Below are 23487 nucleotides of genomic sequence, written 5' to 3'. Positions count from 1 at the left end.
CCCCAACCCCTTTTTTTGCCAATGTTGCTCATGTGTCAGCTATCGCCAGTGCAGCCAGCACACTTCTTTCTTTCAACAAGAACCAATATAGTTACTTTTCCCACAATCAGGCGCAAGCTGACACAGATGCACAGTAAGCCACACCAGCAGTGGTCAAGATATTCTGCGCATGTGCAAAGAAGAGGGGATCGCCCCTATCACACCCCCTCCCTTCGGACTGCCACTAGCCCTCAACTTGCTTTTACGTTCAACCTTTCCCTTTCATCCATGTCATTCTTTCTCGGCCCGCCTCCTCAAACTTTCTGTTCCATGGAAAAAGGAGGGGACGGGAGTCGTCAGAAAATTTCCCGAGAGGTTTTCACCCCCCGAATTCCTGCATTTGCCCCCTGGCTACAGCAATGAGTAGGAGTATTAGCACCATGGCACTGACAAAAGTAAACATGCAGCTCACGTACAATATGAAAATATCAATATTTATTATCTGAAACACTGCGGTACAGCCAACTTCCGTTTCAAACCTCAGATAATTTGAACCAATTTGTACATATATTTCACCAAGACCAAATTAATGAAAGTTGACTGCATATGGTAAATAACAGTAAAAACATCCACCAAATGCTGTGCTACAACTCATGGCCTAGTCCTCAAATGATGAACACTCAAGACATTGCCTTTAAAGCTGCCAATATGTCTGCAGCCTTCTGAAGAGTTGAGTCATCCTAGAAAAAAAAAAAAATAAGTAAAGGGGTTGCCATGTGTCAAATGAAAATTAAAAGGCTACAATGGCAGTTCAATGTATAGGAATGTACAAGAATTCCAAAAAATCCTTACGCCATCAGCTCAACGAAAATCTTTTTATTTGCTAATATCACATGGCCACACCAATACTGAATTGGTCACAAGGCACTGAAATTTACAAGTAGTCGTTCCAGCATTCACTTAGTGTTAGGTCAGAGGACCGCCACTTCACTCCTCTGCCAGCAGCATTAAGTATGCTTTCCCCATGTAGAGGGAAAGAGCAAATGTGAAAAAACATAAGGTGCCATGTTTCCACATAAAATTCTGCGAATAAAAATCATTAATCAGATAATGCGAAACCTCCCCATAGAACAGCCAGCATGGGTTAGCAGTGATGTACTATGGCAGAATAGCAATGTACCAGTCAATGTTCACTCAAAAGGAAAAAGAAAAAAGCTAGACTGCTGATGTAGACTGCATCTTCTAGCTTCAGTGCAGAAATAGTACACAGGATTGAATTTAGAAGCACCTAAAAACAAGTGTGTTATTGGGAAAGTTGCAGACCAGCCTGATAAACCATAAAACAAAGAATTTACCCAATAAATATATATGTTGTCGGATGTTTAGGAATCTAGGCTTAAAGTAATCATTACTTCAAGAAATAACCAAATGTTGAGAAAAAAAAATATGCAAATAATAATTGATGCAGCTTGTTACACATTACAGGCGATGTGACACTTTTTATACCACATAGCTGTCTTTGTAGAGTGCTCCTAGTGGTTAAGTCAACGCACCACCGCCACATCAAGTGATTGGCTGCACCGTGCATTAGTACTTTGTGCAGTCTTCACTATCACTTGCAAGTTATGAAACAGCTTTCTTACAATGGCCCACATACTAATAATACAGTGTGCAGTTCTGGGCTTATTGCACTGCCAAGCCAGAGGGCAGAGTATCAAATCCCGGTTGCGGTGGCCGCATTTCGATAGGGTGAAATGCAAGAACACCCATGTAACGTGCATTGAGTGCATGTTAAGGAAACCCAGGTGGTCAAGATTAATCCAGAATCCCCGCTACGGTGTGCTTCATAATCATATCTTGGTTTTGGCAAGTAGAACCCTTGATTTTGAAAATTTTTTTTCCAGAGCTTATCCAGTGACAGCTTCTGTCATGGTAATGTGTATGGTGGTCACAATGTTATGCTGACACTGTCACAGTGTACGCTGCAGTGGAAGAGAAATTGCAATAATATCTTTAAGCGTATCCGCACAGCATTACCTGCAGCAATCAGATCAGCAGCAGCAGATGGCTCTTCGCTGTCTTAGATGTCAGTTGTTGCAAAGTTAACAGAAGTTGTAAATTTTGAACATGGTAAATAAAACTGCTTAGCCACTAGACAATACTGTGATGAACTTCTAAGCCTAATATTATTTCTGCACTTGTAGCATGGAGACTGCAGCGTTGCTCAAAGCACTGCATGCTCAAGTTCCTGAAATCCCTGCCACTTTTATGCACCTTTAAATGCAATGGATATCAACTGGGTTTCTTTCGATGTCACAAATAAGCAGTGCCTTCAGCAGAAGCAAAAGCAGAAAAATTTCACCACCGATTCAACGGGTTGCATTCAACAGATAGGTTGTAATATCAGACACATTCCACACCATTTATTATAGGTTTTGCAAGACCCCTTCACATAGAACGTCTCACAAATTTGAATGATGAAGCAAGAAACTACCAAATGCTCACCACAACAAGATCATGCAAACAAACTGACCCTTGCAGTTTGTTGCATATCAGTATCTTTCAAGCAATTCGCAGATATTAAGAGAAATTATTTCACATGGCATTTCTTTCTTGCAAAAAAAAAAATTGTCAAGTGAGTCTTGTATGAGTGTAGTTGTCAACAATTAAATGTTACCCAAGTGTCCTTGCAATGCCCCTCTTTTGCATAACTCCCTAGTGTGCTCAAAGCAGTGATGGTGCAACATGATGTCCTACCCAACTACAGAGTTACCTTTTTTTCTGTTTCTTACGTAAGACCCGCTATTCCAGTTGTGGCATGTGCAAATGTACAAGTCAACTAACTGCAGCAGAGGTAGACTGCATTGGCTTGCTCTTCCCTGGCTCATTGTGTTATTGACCCTTGTTTCTTTGCTTTGATCGCACTGTGCATGCAACCTTGCCATTCTGCATGCAAGCACGGATACCATACAACACCTAAAAGTGAAGCAAGTGATGGCTGACAGGTTTTAACCCACATGATGATGCATGAAAGGGTAGACAAAAAGCCAAACATTAGCAATGACAACATTGTTCGTTATCATTATCTTATCATCGTTACAATTATCTACAATTAATCCACGGCCCTCAGTCCACAGCAGCTGCGGAGAACGTGACCAAGGCGGCGGTCAGGCCTGTAACGCAGCAGAGGGTGCCAAGAATCTCTGGGTCCGGACAGGTCGCCAATGGAAATTGACCCTGTCAACCTTTAACAGCCAAACTCTGTCGAATGAGGCTAGCTTAGCAGGACTCTTTGAGGAACTATCAGACATTATTTGGGATATTATCAGCCTTAGTAAAATTAGAAGAACTGGTGAGGCTTTTACATCGCTAAATAACGGCCATGTCCTCTGCTATAGCGGTCTCCCAGATAAGAAGCAATACGGGGTAGGATTCCTAATCCATAAGGACATAGCGGGCAACATTGACAAATTCTACAGCATTAATGAGAGGGTAGCAGTAGCCATAATCAAACTTAATGAGAGGTATAGATTAAAGGTAGTACAAGCCTACGCTCCAACATCCAGCCACGACGATGAGGAAGTAGATCAGTTTTTCGAAGATGTTGAATTAGCGATGAGAGAAGAGCAAACTCGGCATTCAGTAGTAATGGGTGACTTCAATGCAAAAGTGGGGAAAAAGTAGGCGGATGAACAGGCAATTGGCAACTACGGCGTCAATTCTAGAAAAACTTGAGGAGAGATGCTAGTAGAATTCGCACAAAGGAATAAGCTGAGAATAATGAACACTCTCTTCAGGAAATGTAGCGACAGAAAGTGGACCTGGAAAACCCCTAATGGTGAAACAAGAAATGAAATTGATTTCATACTTTCTGCTGATCCCAGCATAGTGCAGGATGTAGTGATAGGTAGGGTAAAGTGCAGTGATCATAGGTTAGTGAGGACTAGGATTCACCTCAATTTCAACAGAAAGAGAGTAAAATTGGTCAACAAGAAACAGGTCAACTTAGAGGCAGTAAGGGTAAAAGCAGACAAATTTAGGCTGGTACTTGCAAACAAATATGCAGCCTTAGCACAGAGATGATGATGATGATGACATAGAGGTAATGAATGAAACCGCAAAGAGGCTGGCTTCAGAGGCAGCAATTGAAGTGGGAGGCAAAGCACCAAGGCAACCAGTAGGCAAGTTGTCCCAAGTAACAAAGGACCTAATAAAGAAACGATAAAGAATGAAAGTGTCCAACTCAAGCGATAAGATAGAATTCGTGGAACTGTCAAAAGTGATCAACAAGGCGAAAATAAGTGATATTCGAAATCATAACGTTAAATTATGGGGTTTTACGTGCCAAAACCACTTTCTGATTATGAGGCACGCCGTAGTGGAGGACTCCGGAAATTTCGACCACCTGGGTTTCTTTAACGTGCACCTAAATCTAAGTACATGGGTGTTTTCGCATTTCGCCCCCATCGAAATGCGGCCGCCGTGGCCGGGATTCGATTCCGCGACCTCGTGCTCAGCAGCCCAACACCATAGCCACTGAGCAACCACGGCGGGTTCGAAATCATAACGTGAGAAAGACTGAAGAAGCTGTAAAAAATGGACACAGCCTGAAATCAGTGAGAAGAAAACTTGGCATATGACAAACCAAGATGTATGCACTGAAAAATAAGCAGGGTAATATCATCGGCAATCGCGAAGGTATGATAAAGCAGCGAAAGAATTCTATACTGACCTGTACAGTACCCAGAGGACTCGGGAGTACTCGATACGAAAAAATAATGAACAGGATACAGAAACTCCTCCTATAACTAGAGATGAGGTCAGAAGGGCCTTGCAAGACATGAAACGGGGAAAAGCAGCAGGAGAAGATGGAATAACAGTCTATTTAATCAAAGATGGAGGAAATAATTATGCTAGAAAAACTGACAGCTCTCCAAACGAAGTGTCTATCGACTGCAAGGGTCCCAGAAAACTGGAAGAATGCATGCAAACATTATACTAATTCACAAAAAGGGAGACGTTAAAGAACTGAAAAATTATAGGTCCATTAGCTTACTCTCAGTATTATATAAAATATTTACCAAAATAACCTCCAATAGAATAAGGACAACACTGGACTTTAGTCAACGAAAGGAACAGGCCGGCTTCAGGAAGGGTACTCTACAATGAATCACATCCATGTCATGAATCAGGTTATCGAGAAATCTGCAGAGTACAATCAGCCTCTCTATATGGCTTTCATAGATTACGAAAAGGCATTTGATTCAGTCGAGATACCAGCAGTCATAGAGGCATTGCATAATCAAGGAGTACAGACCGCTTACGTAAATACCCTGGAAAATATCTAGAGAGAGACCTTAATTCTACACAAGAAAAGTAGGAAGACACCTATAAAGAAAGGGGTCAGACAAGGAGACACAATCTCTCTAATGCTATTCATTGCGTGCTTGTAAGAAGTATTCAAGCTATTAAACTGGGAAGGTTTAGGAGTAAGGATCGACGGCGAATACCTCAGAAAACTTCGGTTTGCCGATGACATTGTTCTATTCAGCAACACTGCAGACGAGTTACAACAAATGATTGAGGACCTCAACAGGGAGAGTGTAAGAGTGGGGTTGAAGATTAATATGCAGAAGACAAAGAAAATGATGAATAACCGGGCAAGGGAACAAGAGTGCAGGATCGCAAGTCAGCCTCTAGAGTCTGTGAAGGAGTACGTTTACCTAGGTCAACTAATCACAGGGAACCCTGACCATGGGAGAGAAATTCAGAGAAGAATAAAAATGGGTTGGATCGCATATGGCAGACATCGTGAGCTCCTGACGGGAAGCTTACCGTTATCATTGAAAAGGAACGTATACAAACAATCAGTGCATTTTAACAGTGCTGACATATGAGGCAGAGACTGGCAGACTGACAAAGAAGCTTGAGAACAAGCTGAGGACCGCGCAAAGAGCGATGGAACAAAGAATGCTAGGCATAAGTTTAAGAGACAGAAAGAGAGCGGTTTGGATCAGAGAGCAAAGAGGTATAGACAATATTCTAATTGACATTAAGAGATAAAAACGGCGCTGGGCATGTCATGTAATACGCAGATTAGATAACCGTTTGACCATTAAGGTGGCAGAATGGGTACCAAGAGAAGGGAAGCGCAGTAGAGGACAGCAGACTAGGTGGTGCGACAAAATTAGGAAATTTGCAGTTGCTAGTTGGAATCGGTTGGCGCAGGACAGGGGTAATTCGAGATCGCAGGGGAGGCCTTCGTCCTGCAGTAGACATAAAATAGGCTGACGATGATGATGATGCATTGTTCACTGTGGAGGAGGCAGCACAACTTGAGCAGGCAACTATTGCTTAAGACAAGGAATTCAAAACCGATATCCTTGTTGCACTTTCTGATCCAGTAACACACCCAACTTGTGTATACAGCACTGAAAGACAACAGCACTTCTGAGGACATTTTTGCTCTTGACAGCCAGTAATGACGTTTAAAGAAGTCCAGTCAATAGCCACCATTATTTGTGTACAATTTATTTAATGTTTTTTTATTAGTCATTTATTCAAGAAACAGCAGAGAGGCAGGCCCAAGGTTGACTCCTCTAGCTTACTACTATGCTCCGGGTGAAAGTAAGGGGAAAGAGAATAATGGCAGGTGATGATGAGGACAGAGGGTATGAATAAATACAGACACCTTGCCACATGGATATATCACAGCAGCGAGTCAAGTCCCTTGCTGAGCAGTAATGGAAGCAATACATGAACTGCTCTGAAACTGGATTTATTAGACTGGCCAAGATCCCAGTAAGAAATCTTCAGTTTGACTGCCACTAAACTGTACACTCCTTGCTACGTGTAGGAGAATAATATTCAACTCATATTTCTGACAGCACTGTAATAACTGTGCAGGTTTTTGTCATCAGTCTACTTTATGTCCACGTCTCAACCATCAATCTCCAGTTATTCCTACCTTGCATCGGCCAATTCCATCATGTTCCTGTAAGTTTTCAGATTTTATCACACCATCTTATCAGCCATCCTCAACTTTGTTTCCCTTCCTTAAGCAGCAATTCTATTACTCTGACATGCCACTGGTTAGCTGCACTATATATTACATGACCCGCACAACCCCACGCCTTCCTCTTAAAGGGTAATGCCAGGTCTGGGCATTGCTAACAGACAAGCATGGTGTACAGATCACATAGTAAATGTTATGTCTGAAAATTATTATGCTGATGTATGCCATGAAAACGGCTGAAAATTCAAACGAAAGCCTGCACACCCTTCTTGTCCAAGAATCCTTTCAGCCTGTCAACGATACGATATCCAACAGTGGTACTTCTGTGTCACAAGCTCGGAGAATGCAAAACTGCCTCTGGAAGTGTGCCGCGAAACAAGAAAACGAGACAAAAGGAGGCTGTGGACATGGGTCATGGCAAAAAAACAAGGTAAATTCTTGTCTCCAGTATAGAAGACGGCAGGAGAGGAATGTCACTTGCGGATGCTGGCTGAGGTAACAGGAAAGAGCTTCTGCAGCAGGGTGGTTAGCTCTCCTTATCACTCCATGTTCTCCAAACATTTCATTTGCTGTTTTCTCTGCTACTCCTTAACTCTTTTTTTTAAAGGTTCTTGCTACAGAATGCTCCCTGGATGGCACTTTACAGCTGCGAAAGTAACTGAAATTTACAACATGGCCTGCCATATCTCAACTATAAGACTATCAGCTACACCCACCTATTTGCTCTCAAATTCAAACCCCCGTCTTCCTTTCTGTCAATGTCACGCTTATAATTTTTCGTTCCAACAGGAAAATGACTGCAGGTTGCCAAGACCCAAGTTTTTCCAGTTCTGTCATTATTACCAAGAGGATGGCATGTGTAGCTGTAAATACAGGAGATCCCCAAACCTGTCTCACCCCACATAGTCACAATGCCACTGAAAACGTAACACATCTTATGTAAAGCACCCTGTCTCACCTCATTCTCCCAGCAAAACAGACCTATCTCCACTCACCCCTTAAAAAAATATTCTGGCTATGTCACTGAATGCTTGTGAGGTACTGTCGGCATTGAACAATTCCAGGCTGTTTCTATGCAACAAATAAAACAGAAGAAGCTTTCCAGCCCTTGCTTTGCCACTTCCGAGAGAACTAAGTGACTCACCGTCGCACAACCACTGCTTCTCCTGAGTATACTCATTTTCTGTTTTCAACACACTCCCTGCCTCTCCCAAGGCAATGCATTCAAAATATACCATTGCGTACCCATTGTAACATCTAAACACATAACTTTTAAGTTAAATTTATGACAGAAGAAGGAGCAGATGTCTCGGTGCTCTGTCACTGTCTCAGCAGGGCAGCCATGGCGAGCCTAGTGTCAGATCCAACACGTTGACAAAGAAATTTATGAACTGTTAATTTCTGAATTGAAGGAAAGCAACGATGAACCAGCTTCTATGTACCATGAAATGTCTGAAGAACCAACATGCAAATGAAACCTGGCAGGAGCTGAGGAGCAGTTGGGGAAAAAAAGAAAGAAAAGGCAGTCAAAGAGTTCACACTTAAAAATTGTGCAGACACCATCGATGATGATCGTCAATGTATGTGAATAGCCCAAACAAATGCAGGAATGAGCCAATGAACAAATGAGCAAAACAAAAGAGAGAGTGAGAGAGCCAGCTAGGGTGAGAGAGTGAATGAACATTATCCTTTCCAAGTCCAACCACCAACCTACCACATGTCCAGAAAAACCAAAGACAGCTATTCTTTTTAAAAGCATTGTGTTATTCCTACATATATACACACAATAATTACCATTCAGTTCCAGATAATTTTTTTTACTGTACCCGCAATATCGCACTCTTTTACAGATATTTCAAGAATTCAGTTGCTCAGTGAGAAAACACACACGCTATTCATTCCCTTGATACATACCTTGATAAAACAGAACCGTATCAAATTTTGGGCAAGCTGCTTGTTGTCTGCACCATAGAAGGCACTGGGAGGAATGCCCTGCAGCTTCTGCAATAGAATTCATTTTACTATGCTGCATATGTCTGGATTTTAGTTACAGAGTCCTTTATGAAAGGGAAAGCACAAATGTGTGGCTTGTGCTCTGTGGCAGCAAGACGAAGTACGTCCACTTTTCACGCCATCAATTGGCGGCCACAATAACCAAGCATGGCAAATAGGCAAGCACCTGCTGGAATTAGCTGGACACCCCACTGTATGATTGTTGCACAAGGAGTGAGGCCTGCAGCACTATGTCTGCTGCTAGCAAACCATGCTGGGTACACAAGCACACTGGAAACATGACAGTGCCAACGTGCACCCAGTAGTTATCAGGTACTCATTTTGTGCTGCAAAGATGCCTTGCAGAAATCACTGACTGGTGTTCCAATTGGGGAATGGAGCTCAATGCGGAAAAAACTGTACTTTTACGCGTAACAAGAAAAAAATCTGCTAGCATTTTTCCGTACCAACTTGGAAATAGAACTGTCCTCGAAGTCGACCAATACAAATACCTTGGCGTTACCCTCAACAATAAGCTTACATGGTCAACTCATATCTCGGATGTTTGCTCAGCTGCGCTAAAAAAATTGTGGTTCATAAAAAGAAAGCTTAAAAACGCGCCTGTAAGGACTAAAATGTTGGCCTACAATGCAATAGTGAGATCAAAATTAGAATATGCTTCCGAACTCTGGGACCCGCATACCATGAAAGACGTGCACCCAGTAGTTATCAGGTACTCCCAGCATATATTAATGCATAAGAATTCTAGGGCTACTTCCCTCGGAACTTTGTCTGTCTGTAACACAGTTAAAAAATTCTGGGGTTCTTATGTGCCAAAACCATGACCTGATTATAAGGCACACCGCTGTAGGGGACTCTGGATTAACTGTCACCACCTAGGGTTTTTTAATGTGCACCCAATGCATGCTACATGGGCGTTTCCGTATTTCGCTCATCAAAAGCCGTTGTGGCTGGGATTCGATCCTGCAATTATATGCTTAGCAGCATAACGGCACAACCGCTAAGCCACCACGGCAGGTGACATGATGTACTCCATGCATAGGCATACATGGGGTGCTACGGAGGTATATACAGGGTGATCATTTTTAAGTTTTATAGAATTTTTAAAAATAGCTCATTGCAGATAACATAACTGTAGTCCTTGCACTGGATTAATCAGAGAGGCAGACCTTATTTGCACAACAAATTGAAACACATAGTCCAATAATTAACAAATGTTCATTAATTAACTTAATTATTTCACAGCACATATTGCAATTTATGAACTGTAGGCGGTCAGTTTGCAAGGCGTATTCACTTGGAATGAATTTCAAGAATTATGCCAGTTTGGAGATATGTGCCACACAACTCAACGTAAAAATGCACCATTGTTCCACTAACAAAACACTCTTTTATGCATCGAAGCACAAAAGTAACTGGACCGCCTATGTACTTAATCCCACACTTTGGGAGATAATAATGTAGCAGCGTGACTATCACCTCCAGAGCAGGCAAAGAAGATGGGATCACGTGCAGGTAGCATGAGAATAGAACACGCTAGCGCACTAAACCTGAACAGCCATGGTGTCAGCCGCTCCCGAGATCTCGCTGCACTATGGCTGGCCGGCCTAAATAAACTGTGGCTACGGTGGCTACCTCTTCGTGCCGCCTACCACAAACTGGTGACCTGGACGAATGAGCCCAGTCATGCCAGCGTCAGTGCACCGACTCTACCAAGGCGAGTGAAGTGGCCTCACACAGTCCGGCAGATGTCCCACAGTTGTAGGGTGTTTGGGAATTCTACGTCGACATGTTGGACATCTGGTTCATCCAGCTGGACAGCCACTTCCTTCCCAACAAGGTTCCAGGCTATGGCTGAGTTCCAGGCTCCGTTTGCCACCTCCTGGCTCCAACTTCTACGACGACTTGCATCCATGCTCACACTGTCACCTCGAGCTCTCAGTCACAACCACTATCGCCATTTTAAGTGTCGCATCATTCTGCGTCTAGTCATCCCACAGTGCCTGCGTCCACCTGTGCCGATCGTCAGCACGCACCATCTCCCAGCATCAGACCTCTACTCAGTTCGTGAGCCTCTTCACCAGCTCAAAAATAGCTGTGCGACGACTCTTTCCAAGGAATTCACTGGGCCAAATGTAAGTGCTTTTGGCTATTCTACAGCCTGCCGCTCTCCTTCCTTGGACATTCCCGCAAGCTGTCCGCTTTCTGTTCAGGGGCATCTCACTCATCCCCGACACAGAGGCTCACAACCTGCGCTGCCGGTGCTGCCTGGCACATCTCTCTCGGATTGCGTGAACCCGACACCACCAATGACGACACCATCTACACACTTTACCTAGACTTCACCACTGAACTTTATTTCAATCGTGCTTCGCACTAGGAGGGGGGCCCTGTAGCGGTGTGACTATCACCTCCAAAGCAGGCGAAGAAGATGGGCTCACGTGCAGGTAGTACGAGAATAGAGCCCACCTGAGCAGCCACAGAGTCAGCCGCCCCCCAAGATCCCGCTGCACCATGGCTGGCCAGCCTATATAAACTGTGGCTACAGCAGCTACCTCTTCAGGCCGCCTCCCACAATATATCTAAACTGGCGTCATCCTGGAAATTCATTTCAATTGGATATGTCTTGCAAGCTCACCAGCTACAATTCACAAATTGCAATGTGTGCCATAAAGTAATTCATTAAGAAGTGAATTAGTGAACATTTGTTAATCAGTTCATGTGTTTTGATTTCACATGCTAATAATGTCGTCCTCTTCGAATAATCCAGCTCCATTACAAGAATTGTGCTATCTGCCACATGAGATTTTTTAAAATTCCATAAGCCTTCAAAATTAAAGATTAACTTAAATTATGGGATCTTATGTGCCAAATCCACTTCCTGATTATGAGGCACGCCATAGTGGGGGACTACTCCGAAAATTTTATAAGCCTTAAAAATGATCACCCTGTATGAGAATGTCTTCTGACTACACATGACTATTGAAGTTTATGATTATGACTACATATAGTGAGTACTGAAGAGGTATAAGAGTAACTGAGGTGAATGTAATAAGAAATTATAATTAGACTGGTTAAACACATCAATTAATTTAGGGTAATTAAGAATAGTGAGGCTAATTAAAAGTGACTTATGTTACATTATATGACTAATCAAGAATAATTAAGGGCACTTAGATTAGTTAAGCCTAATGAAGTAATTTTAGTAATTATACAAATGTATTTATCATATATTTAATTAAGCCAATTTAATTAAGCAAATGACACCACTGTATAGATAGTTACACCTAATTAGTTATTCTGCTAATTAGGCTTAATCACCACAGCCAAAGTTTGACCCGAGTGCAATGCTCTCTCCTAAACTACTCCGAATCAGGTGAGGTTTATTCACACAGCGCCAGAAAGTGGAGAGCCAGAGCTGTGTGCTGCAAGAAAATGCAAGAAACCAATAAACGAGCGGGCGTATGTTGGCATTTCCATGTTTCTCCAGTGCGCTAGTGTACCAAGCGCAGTTTGTTCGCAACAGACGCTACACTGCAGGCCCCGCCCACTCCTTGCGCATCCATCTGGCATGGGAGGGAGTCCAGCAAGTGCTTGTCTATCAACCATATCTGGCTATTCTGGCTGCCAATAGATGTTGCCACGAGCGGATGTGCTTCCTCTTGTTTACACTTGCTGGCGCTCTAAGCGGCCTCTGCAGAGCACAGGCCACACATTCGCATGTTCCCTGTCACAAAGGACTACCAAGTACATAGAGACAATTTTATGCTTAATATAAACCATGTAAAAGGAGTAAACATTTGGCCACACAATTGTGTCCAAGTCACAGAAGTATGCAATTTTGTGTCAGACAAGGATGAACAAAGAGAACAGAGGTGGACTGGCGCCAGTCTGTGTTTACAGTTTTGCAGTTTCTGTAACACGCTGATTCTGACGCAATTGGTCAAAGAGAATAGAAGCTTTGATAAAAAAAATGTGCTGAATTTGTCAATATGAAATTAATGTATGCAACAATCTAAATATCGTGCACAATTGGCACAACGCATAGGCATTAAAGGAGTACTAACACAATTTTTTTTTTAATTAGATAGCTGCTGACTACATAGTGGTGGTATGAGGGCTCAAACATTTTTATAATGCACAGCTAACTGTGAATTATAGCAATTTTAAATGCAACAAATTTTGAACATGAGCCAGATGTAGTGCAGCTGCAGGCTATTGACCAGAGGTCCTCAACATGTCGCAAAACTCCAGGGCTGTGACCACGCGATACCACTGACACAGGGGGCAGGGCAGTGGCCAAAGCCGCGCTATGATTGTCTTGCAAAAAGCTATTGGTGGGATAATTGGGGGGAGAAGGTGAGAAGTGGAGAGCCTTTTCAAACCTTTTCTACCATCGGAACTTTTTCTGCCATCGTTTGCCTCACGAACCGTGAATGAGAATTGGGTTCTTTTTAAGCAAAAAATATTGGAATTAGTCCACAAGTATGTGTGGCTAATCTCTATATCCAACGATAACTGTATAAAAAATGTGAAAATACTATACTACACCAATTAAAGTACCCTGTAATATTCAGGACTGCAGCAATGATAGCGCGAATGTTCACATGAAAGCATTTTTGTTAGAAAGAAGAAAAAAAATATAATGCAGCATACTGACCTTTGTCCTAGACAACCACTTTGCAAAAAGGTAATCTTTTGGCTCATTGCCCTCCAACTTCAGTTTTGATGCTTGAAAGAGATAAATATGTATTACATGTTTGTCTGTGCACAAGGAATCCAACTTGAAAAAGCCACCCTGAGGCTTTTTGTACACATTAACAGCTGCACAACTTTTTCTTCTGCTTATTTGGTGAAAGAAGTCTGACAAAAAAAAAATGAATGAAATCTTGACAAGTTACACATTCTCCAAAGGAACACCATAAACAACATAATGCAGCACAGCAAAACATCAGGTGCCACCATTTTTATCACTAACATAAGTCCGTTCGCTCACTAATACGATGCAAATGGTTCACAGAATGTGCATCACCGTCTTGGGTCAGGGTAACCAGTTCTACATGTGAAAAGCAAACTTGGTCATGCCATTTTTGGCAAGTAGCTAGTTGCGATTTCTTGGGCGCGTTTGCATTTCAAGTATTTAATCTAAAAATAAATGGCAATTTGGTGCACATTTGCATGTTAATTAGCACCTCTCTCATGTTTAAATTTTCAGGTGGTCTTCAGTTAGATTTGTTACTCTTTTCGGAAATGAGACCCCAAAGCCTTCAAGGTAGTGTTGTAATAAAAGATCACAACAAGTTTCTCATCGCTTTTCCTCAATGCTTGTCTTTTTTTCTGTTTTTTAAACTAATGGGCTACCCTTCCAAAAAATGTATAAGATCATAATGAAGACAAGGATTATATAAAAAGAAAGTCTACAGTTTGCACTTAATTTTGTACTTTGTACCTATATATAAACAGATTTGTGATTATAATTGTTTTTGGGCTACTTTTATTCAATCAATGTTCCTTATTCAGACTTCTGCCTGTTCATCTTGTTGGGCCATGCAGGTTCTCTTATATTTTTTTTTTTTTTCAAATTATTCATTAGATGTGGAAGCATGGGAAGGTAGGCTTGGAAATCTAAATGGTACATTTTTCTGGTGGTGGACAAACACTGAAAAGAAATTAATTTGGTGGAGGAGGAGTGGCAAGGGACAGAAAGAAGAAAATAAAAAGCTTTTACATGTCTGCAATCAATAAGGTTACTCAAGGGATATTTTTCATCTAATATAGGCCAAAATCTAGGCATACACTGAATGCACACAACCTGTGTTCTCATAAATGACGAATTAGTGCTCAAAAACATATCTACTTTTAAACCACAATGCGGCACAAATTGAAGGACAAGAGAGGACCACAGCACAAGCACTGACTGTCAGCAGAACTTTATTCAAAGAAGCATGCTTTGTAAAACTTTCTTGCTGTGCATGTCCTAAAATTAATCATACACAAGAGAAAACAACACGCAGAAGCAAAGAGAACAGAAAGAACTGAAACTGAACTGAACAAATGGTGGAAAAACAAGCATCAGTGGATGCACTTCAGTCAGAATATATGGTCAAACTTACCAACCTGTGAACATTAGAATTTGTAAAATCCCAGAGATACGATCCTAGGGGGCTATTCAGATTTCCTTTTGTTACATTGCCCTGGGTGCACACCTCTTGTACGATAAATATGCATTTTAATACAATGATTTACCTTTAGACACAGCATTGACAGCAAACTGACAAGCAGCACATGGTTTTTCAGATAACAGTGACTTTTGCAGTGACTGATATTGCCGATTTTAGCTGGCATAGGAACTTGTCTGACTAAATCTGCATGAAGCAAGTATGCCTCTGTTAGAATAAAAACAGGAACAGCGCAACACAGGACGAGCGAGTAAAGAGCACAGGACAGAGCGCTGCCTATCCTGTGCTCTTTACTAGCTCGTCCTGTGTTGCGCTGTTCCTGTTTTTATACTGAAGATGAACCAACCAGCCCCATTGAACACAATGTCTCTGTTGTCCTTTGATCCGCCTGAAGAATATCAGAGAACGTCTTCAGAGGCGGAAGAGTGCAAACTTTCATGAACTGAATGTTTCATAAAATTTTTTCACATATTGTGCCATGCTTCACAAGGAACCTGCCCTACCGCAGTTTCCCACAAGAGTCTGTACACTTATGAACTGCTACCCAAATGCTCACTTTCACTGTGCGCACCACCTTTTGCCGCTTTACATGATGCAGAATTTATCTACAGTAGAACCCCGTTGATACAATTCCATTGCCAGTGTTTGTAATTTCCTCGCAAGCTTATCCAAGTAGGCTAACGGAATTTTGACAGTAAAGTTTCATTCTGCGATGTGTTACCTATCTGTACTGTCTCATTTCACAACAACGAAGTTCTCGCAAAGGCAAATTTTTTCATGTTCCCTGATAATTTCGTTATTGCGAGCTTCAACTGTAGACAATAACCCAAACAGGTTGCCCTTCCCTGCAGCCAACAGCACGAACAGAGCATCATGTTTTGTTCTAGCACCATCATATTCCGGCATCGCCCGCCTGCTCGATTTTATTTTGGTTTCCTGTAGCTGTCTTAAACACGATGCAATATGAAAATGACAATGCGCATCTCGAGCCCCACTAGCTTGACGCACGTAAGTGTATCGTGCCGCAACGATTCTCACGATTCTCTCTCGCATGTCAAAACTTCTCCCCAAAATTCCTACCTGAAGATGCTGCTGTCCCAGGCAGAATTTGAGGAGTGCAAACATAAGCTTGCCAAAGCCACAAAAACGACAAGCATCTAGGGCCACTCGGGCCCAACCAGCGCTCAGCTTGTTGGCGCCTCGTCAACTATAATGAGTCTGCAAAATTCTTAGCAACTTTGGATCATATGTTTTCCCGGTTAGTACGTTTTCTCGTGCTTTTTTTTTCTTCAAAAGATATGAACAAGGTTCTACTGTATAGGGATTCTAGCTGAAATGCATCCACTGATGTCTGCATTGCAGTATTCTTTTCCACCTCATGATCAATGTGGTTTTAGATTTCTTGATTCTGTGTGTTTACAGTTATGTGTGTGACTAATTCTAGAGCATGTGCAGCCAGAAATGCTTAAAAAGCACACCTCTCTGAACAAACTTCAGTTGACAATCAGCACTCCTGTTATGTTCCTGTGCTGAACCTGTGTTTTTTTGCTATGCTGCTGTTACAAAGTGGAAGCCAATCAATTCATCCAACTTCCCATTCCATTACTTCAAAAACATATTTTCAGTCAAAGTGACCGCTGTGCTTAAATGACGAACACTCTTTTACCTAGGAGAAAGGTCAATCGTAATAAGCTAACCATGAACTGGTGTAACATGTACGGTGCAGCTCACGGCGGCATAGATTGCACAAGCAGCCTGCTCTGACATTTGCTAGTCGCAATTGCTGCGGTCAAGATGGAATACCCAGGAGTATGCGCTGCCTAATTGACATGCAGAACTGTGCAGACTGCTTTTCATAAGTGCCAATGTTGATAAGCACCTTCGTTTAACCAGATATGCATTTTGTCAGGTGGCATACTAAGTGGTGTGACAAATCACGTGACTCCACTGCACTGCAAGACAATGCCCTCATGGGATGCAAACACCTAAATTCTTATCAACAGTTCTGCACCTCACTTAACTGGTTTGAAACGCAGGCACCATACTCCTTGTAGAACAGCAGCAAAGATTGCCATACAAAAAAAAAAAAAAAAAAAAAAAGACGTTCAAGTACTCCGTACAGATGGTTAACCAGCAAAGCCCCGGTGTTTATCACTGGGTTAATCCCAACAGTTCATTAAATGACGGCTCGGTAGGTTGGCAGATCCTCGGTACACAGTTGCTGTTTGCGCTCGGCTGCATGAGCCTATTCTTGTGCCTGGGCTGCAGCATCGACACGGCATAGACGAGCTCGTTTCCGGTTCTGCTCGTGGCATTGATGATCAAAAGTTGCTGCTCCTAAGCGCTACGTATGACGCGTAGCCTAGCCATTTTGGAGTCGGAGAGAAACTGCTGCGCGCACGCTCGGCTGTGACGGAGAGCAACAACATCATTACTGGCACAGCCAATCCAACACCACCTGGATAGCACAAGGCCTTTTCACTCCGATCCATAATGTCATGTTACCTGGCCCGACTGCCACAGAATCTAATGTGGATGCTCCCGAGTAGGCAACAGTGATTTTGACGACACCATTTTCATTACGCCAGCCTCGTCAATGGAAATTTCGGGCCAGGTAGCGCGATGTCATGGTTTGGAGTAAACAGGCCTTGTGCTATCTAGGTGGTGTTGGCTAATCGTGTGCCTCTCTTTCTTTTTTTTTCAAGCATGTGCATGGGGTTGCGCCGAAGGAGTTTTTGGCGTACAGGTTACCGATAGACAGACAGACAGACGAATCGGCTAGCCATATACAGCTTAACTGTTAAAAATGTCCCACAATTACGGTACTCCCAAATGTGAAATTTGAGCGGAGTTTTATAAGTGTTTTCATTTCACAATATATTGAGGCAAAGAATTTGAGACCGAAATCGCGCACCGAACGGCAGTGGGCCAGTGCCATCAGCGAATTCGCAGAGGGAGAGGCAGTATGGCAATGCTAGTATGATGAGCGGCATCGGAGCCAGCCGTGGAAGACAACGCTGACGAAGGCGCAAGCAGTGGTACAAGCGCAAGGCGCAGTAGGGGAACACTGGCATTATGAGCGGCATCGGAGCCAGCTGTAGAAGACGATGACAAACGTGCCAACAGTGGCACGAGCGTGTTCGCGCGGTTACACCGACAACAACGTCGACGCTCAACCCAGGAACGAGCGCCTAAGAGCCGCGCTCCAAAATGACACTACAAAAAAATTTATGTTGCAAGAAAAAAAAAATGCAGGACTGTCATGACGTTCAGCACACATTTAGCTATGCAGTCAATGCTCAATGAGCGTCCCATAATGTTTTCTAAGCCCCCCAGGCAGTCCAGGAAGTTCAATGGCGAAAAATTTTGCTCAATAAAATGTTCCCAAGGTATCACTCTGAAACTTTTCATCGAGATCTATTTTCATCGACATCCATGAAGAAATTAGGAAGATTTTCAAAGCCACATCTTAAATGACAAGCAGGCCAATTAAACAGGCTAAGTGCCCTAACGGACAATTCAAATTCAAATTCTTTATTTATTCTTGAAAACACCATTCAAAGGGCTAAGGTGATTAAGGGCAGAATCACATGTTCTTAAAAGGAATTCACTGTTGGGCTTTGTAAAAGAACAGTTTAAGGCTCAAACAGCTTTCCCTCCTCAATGCGGCCATCTCTGGTGCCATAAACTTCATGTCGCCATCAAATATGTCAGCTACAGAGAAATTTTTTTGTTTGAATATTAGTATGGGGAATTACTGAAAAATGATCTTTGGAAATTTTGGAGTACAGTTGTACCTCACAGCGCATCATTATAACTGTGGAACATTATCTGTAAAACTTTCATGAGGCTAAAAAGGTTTCATAATCCGAGAGTCACATAACCAAAAAGATGAGCTATAGTTGTGGCATTTGGCTCTGCCTAAATGGTATGCGAAACTTCCAAACACAGTATTGTCAAGATGTACCCAATTCCAAGGTAACTGCAATGTAGTTCAATAGATCAGTCAACAAATGCTGATGCAACTGCAAACTGAAATATGCGCATTTCTGATGATTTCATGTGACCATGACAGATCAAATCTTTTAGATTATACAGTAAAATCTCGATATAATGACGTTGTACTTGCAGCTAAAAACTGCTAAATCACGAATTTTTGAAATTCAAGATTTCAGAAGTAAAAGTAACTTTACCTAATTCTCAGAGCATTTCTGACAGATAGTATTTTGTTAGCAAGTGCCTGTAAACAAAGAGCAAGAAGGTTGGGCCATAATAGCATGATTATGAGTGCCAGCGCGTGTGGTGCGCATCGCGCCAAGAGCAATGCATTGACGTGGCTCGCTGTATCTGAGATTTGTGTGTGTTACTTCGCACGGGGCCGTAAATCTTGGACACCATGGCCTCCACAAATTAAAAACGAAAGTAATAAATGCAACAACAAAAAAAGTCAGTTTCGCCAGAAAGGCAGAGCATTGATGGCAATAGCAAGGACACTACTACACAAAGTAAGGTTCGTAGTTTTATCAGTGTCACATGCGCTGAGGCAAACATTATAGCAGATCTCACTCAATGACCACGAACTCACTGTCGCAACACAAGTGAACACTTTGCACCGAGTCTCGTAAACTTGAGATCACGTGACTGAAAACACTGGATGCACGGGAACCCAATGCACATCAAGGCACCAACCGTCTCAGCCTTTGCACTTGCCGCAGAGAGATTACCTCCGAGATACGGTGCATGGCCTGCACATGGACACATGCTAGGAGGAGACGGCAGATAGGCGTGTGCTCCTGGCATTCTTGCTAAAAAAAATCAGAGCTACTGGTGTACAAGACACTTGCCCATCTCATGCTTGAATATGGCGTACTTGCCGATAGGGCAATAACCCACACTACACAAGAGAAAAGTTACGTGTGTATATGTGCCTCTTCTTTTGTGCTGTGTGGTTTATTGCACTATCTATCAAGAAGTATGCTATACTAGCTCACCCTATCAGAATATGACATGCTACTGCCTGGCACCTTAGTTTTTGTAATATGATATCAAAAAAAAAAAAAACTAAGCCACTATAAAAATAAAGGTCATTAACTTAATTTCTTGCTGCTATAACGGCAATTTTTCACCCTCTACTGCTCCTCCCTTAGAAGTCAGTTTCAGGTTCAGCTTGCCATTACACGTCATCAAAATTATCATTCTGCATAATCAATTCTCCTACTTGTCTATTAGCAGCCAAACACACTAACCCTTGCTCAACACATACGTAATTATAAAATAGATAAATAATATAAATAATTATAAATAAATAGATAGGCGTGTGCTCCTGGCATTCTTGCTAAAAAAAAATCAGAGCTACTGGTGTACAAGACACTTGCCCATCTCATGCTTGAATATGGCGTAGTTGCCGATAGGGCAATAACCCACACTACACAAGAGAAGAGTTACATGTGTATATGTGCCTCTTCTTTTGTGCTGTGTGGTTTATTGCACTATCTATCAAGAAGTATGCTATACTAGCTCACCCTATCAGAATATGACATGCTACTGCCTGGCACCTTAGTTTTTGTAATATGATATCAAAAAAAAAAGAAACTAAGCCACTATAAAAATAAAGGTCATTAACTTAATTTCTTGCTGCTATAACGGCAATTTTTTGCCCTCTACTGCTCCTCCCTTAGAAGTCAGTTTCAGGTTCAGCTTGCCATTACACGTCATCAAAATTATCATTCTGCATAATCAATTCTCCTACTTGTCTATTAGCAGCCAAACACACTAACCCTTGCTCAACACATATGTAATTATAAAATAGATAGATAATATAAATAATTATAAATAAATAGATAGGCGTGTGCTCCTGGCATTCTTGCTAAAAAAAATCAGAGCTACTGGTGTACAAGACACTTGCCCATCTCATGCTTGAATATGGCGTACTTGCCGATAGGGCAATAACCCACACTAGACAAGAGAAGAGTTACGTGTGTATATGTGCCTCTTCTTTTGTGCTGTGTGGTTTATTGCACTATCTATCAAGAAGTATGCTATACTAGCTCACCCTATCAGAATATGACATGCTACTGCCTGGCACCTTAGTTTTTGTAATATGATATCAAAAAAAAAAAAACTAAGCCACTATAAAAATAAAGGTCATTAACTTAATTTCTTGCTGCTATAACGGCAATTTTTCGCCCTCTACTGCTCCTCCCTTAGAAGTCAGTTTCAGGTTCAGCTTGCCATTACACGTCATCAAAATTATCACTCTGCATAATCAATTCTACTTGTCTATTAGCAGCCAAACACACTAACCCTTGCTCAACACATATGTAATTATAAAATGAATTGACCTTTTTACTTAATATATAGGCACTACAATATATAACTTCTTTTTCTGCACACTTGACCACTGAAATACAATAAACTGGCACTACTTGTTCACTTTCCTCACAACCTTTAAAAATGCTCCTCCCCCCCCCCCCCCCAAAAAAAATGTGATTTTTTATTTATGGCATTTTAAGCACTCACTCTCGAACATAAAAAAAATCTGTTGCAGAAGGAATTGTCTCTACCTTGTTTCATTCAAATGTGACAGGCAATTTAAGAACTGCTGGCAAGATTAAAATCAAAAGTATTTTTCTGAGAGCTGGTGACATATCTTAACTTAAATGAGCTTTTAGATTCACTTGTAAGTGATTAGTGTCATTTTACTGAGGTTACTACTTCGCTTCTAACATCTTGCATTAGTACTACTTTTTAAAAATTTGGAGGACGCTTAAGTTTCACCTGTAAGAGTGGAACACGATAGCATTCAAAGATCCCCGACTGCTTCTCACGCTTCCCGGCAACTGCAGTGTATGTAACCGTAATGTTTACCAGGAAACGCTCGCGGCGAACGCTATGCATGAAGGCGGGCTTTCTAGTCTAAACGCGGCCTCTTGCAGGGGCCACGATGCGGCGGAGGCCAGCACCATCTGGAAGTCTTTCAAGGAAGCGCGGGCGCGCTGCTCCGTGGACTCAGATATTTACGCATCGGCATGAACAAATGGCTGATGCCATCTTCAGTCTGTGCATTGTAGAAATGCTGGAAAAGGGGTTTGAGTTTTTGCATCACAGAATTATGTTTTCTCGTATATTCAAATTACAGTCCGAGAGCTATCGTGTCTGTAGGTTGTGTGTAAGTCGTAGTTTACAATTTTTCCACTATTTTAGATTGAGAAATTCGATTAGTTCAGTGAATTCCTTGCATCACATGAATGGCCTGGGTATGTGTGGTTTGAATATCTTTTTGCCAATGCGACATCCGACGCTGGACGTGGGAGACAGATGCTGATGCCAGATTTTCTGCGACATGGGCTCGTTAACACTATCGCATTAAAACCAAGTTTTCAGCTTAATATTTTTTATTATATTCCATCTTGGTATTCCAGTTCCAGGCATAAGCCCCCTGTAAAATTTTTCATCTCTTGCATAAACCCGATTATTCTGTATACCCAACCATCACCCAATCCTGAAATAGCCCTGTGATGGAGTTGCAACGTGTGAAAATAAAGTATGGTAACAAATATGCCACTCCCTTCTTCACCTTAATGCCTCCAGGCACTCGGATTATGAACAGAAATAAGCAAAAATGTATAGCCTATAAGCCTAATAGATCTAACTACAGTCTTCATTCAAAGCTTCAGTGAATTTAATGAAGACATTCTTCTTACCCAGCTTGGCAAAGTCACAGACAAGAAAATAACCTCCCTCAGGCACAGTGGGCGTCATGCCAACAGAGTTGAGAAAGCTGCAGATGAAGTCTCGTTTCTTTTGCAGGGAGCTTGACAGGCTGTTCCAGTATCCCTCAGGGTCCTCTATTCGTTCCATTTCCTTTTCTAAGCCCACTGCTATCGCTTCCTGGAAAGTTGGCATAGCCACAAGAAAGAAGACTTTTAAATGAATGCCTTCCATTTAATTGTTGCTCTTTTTTCATAAGCACAAAAACAATACTTCATTCAAGTAAGCTGCACATAACCATGAGCATTCACACACACAATAAAAATTACCATTGTAGAAATGCTTGTTGCACTTTTCTTTTTTTTTTGGGGGGGGGGGATGTCTGCTGCTACAATTCTTCTATTTAGGGAAGTAAAATATCCTTACGATAATACGACAATGCTTGGCAACAAGGCTTTTACAGTTAGCTCATAGAGCTTGGAGGGTGTACTGCACGGCCACATGCATGCCTGCTTTTGCAGGCACGCCATTCCAAATCACTGTATGTTGCATGCCGTTTTTCTCAGGAATTGGACAATCATGCCAGCTTGC

General features: G+C 42.0%; 1 protein-coding gene across 3 annotated transcripts in view; it reads right to left on the bottom strand.

The window, feature by feature from the left end:
• Nucleotides 1-452: 452 nt before the first annotated feature.
• Nucleotides 453-23487, bottom strand: part of Kyat (Kynurenine aminotransferase) — a 121669-nt gene continuing 98634 nt past the window's right edge. For 2 of the 3 annotated variants that reach the window (XM_075694628.1, XM_075694637.1), the window contains 4 exons: nucleotides 22890-23076; nucleotides 13668-13738; nucleotides 8909-8995; nucleotides 952-1062 (listed from right to left, as the gene is read on the bottom strand). In XM_075694628.1, the coding sequence (XP_075550743.1) occupies nucleotides 967-1062; nucleotides 8909-8995; nucleotides 13668-13738; nucleotides 22890-23076 (441 nt within the window). In that variant the 3' untranslated portion in view covers nucleotides 952-966. Of the gene's footprint in view, nucleotides 720-951; nucleotides 1063-8908; nucleotides 8996-13667; nucleotides 13739-22889; nucleotides 23077-23487 lie in introns of those variants that run through there. The other variant, XM_075694632.1, reaches the window with a different exon arrangement.

Source organism: Dermacentor variabilis, chromosome 1 (genome assembly GCF_050947875.1).
Source record: "Dermacentor variabilis isolate Ectoservices chromosome 1, ASM5094787v1, whole genome shotgun sequence".
NCBI lineage: Eukaryota > Metazoa > Arthropoda > Arachnida > Ixodida > Ixodidae > Dermacentor > Dermacentor variabilis.
Note: the sequence above shows the minus strand (reverse complement) of the source record. Positions and strands in the feature narration are given on the sequence as shown.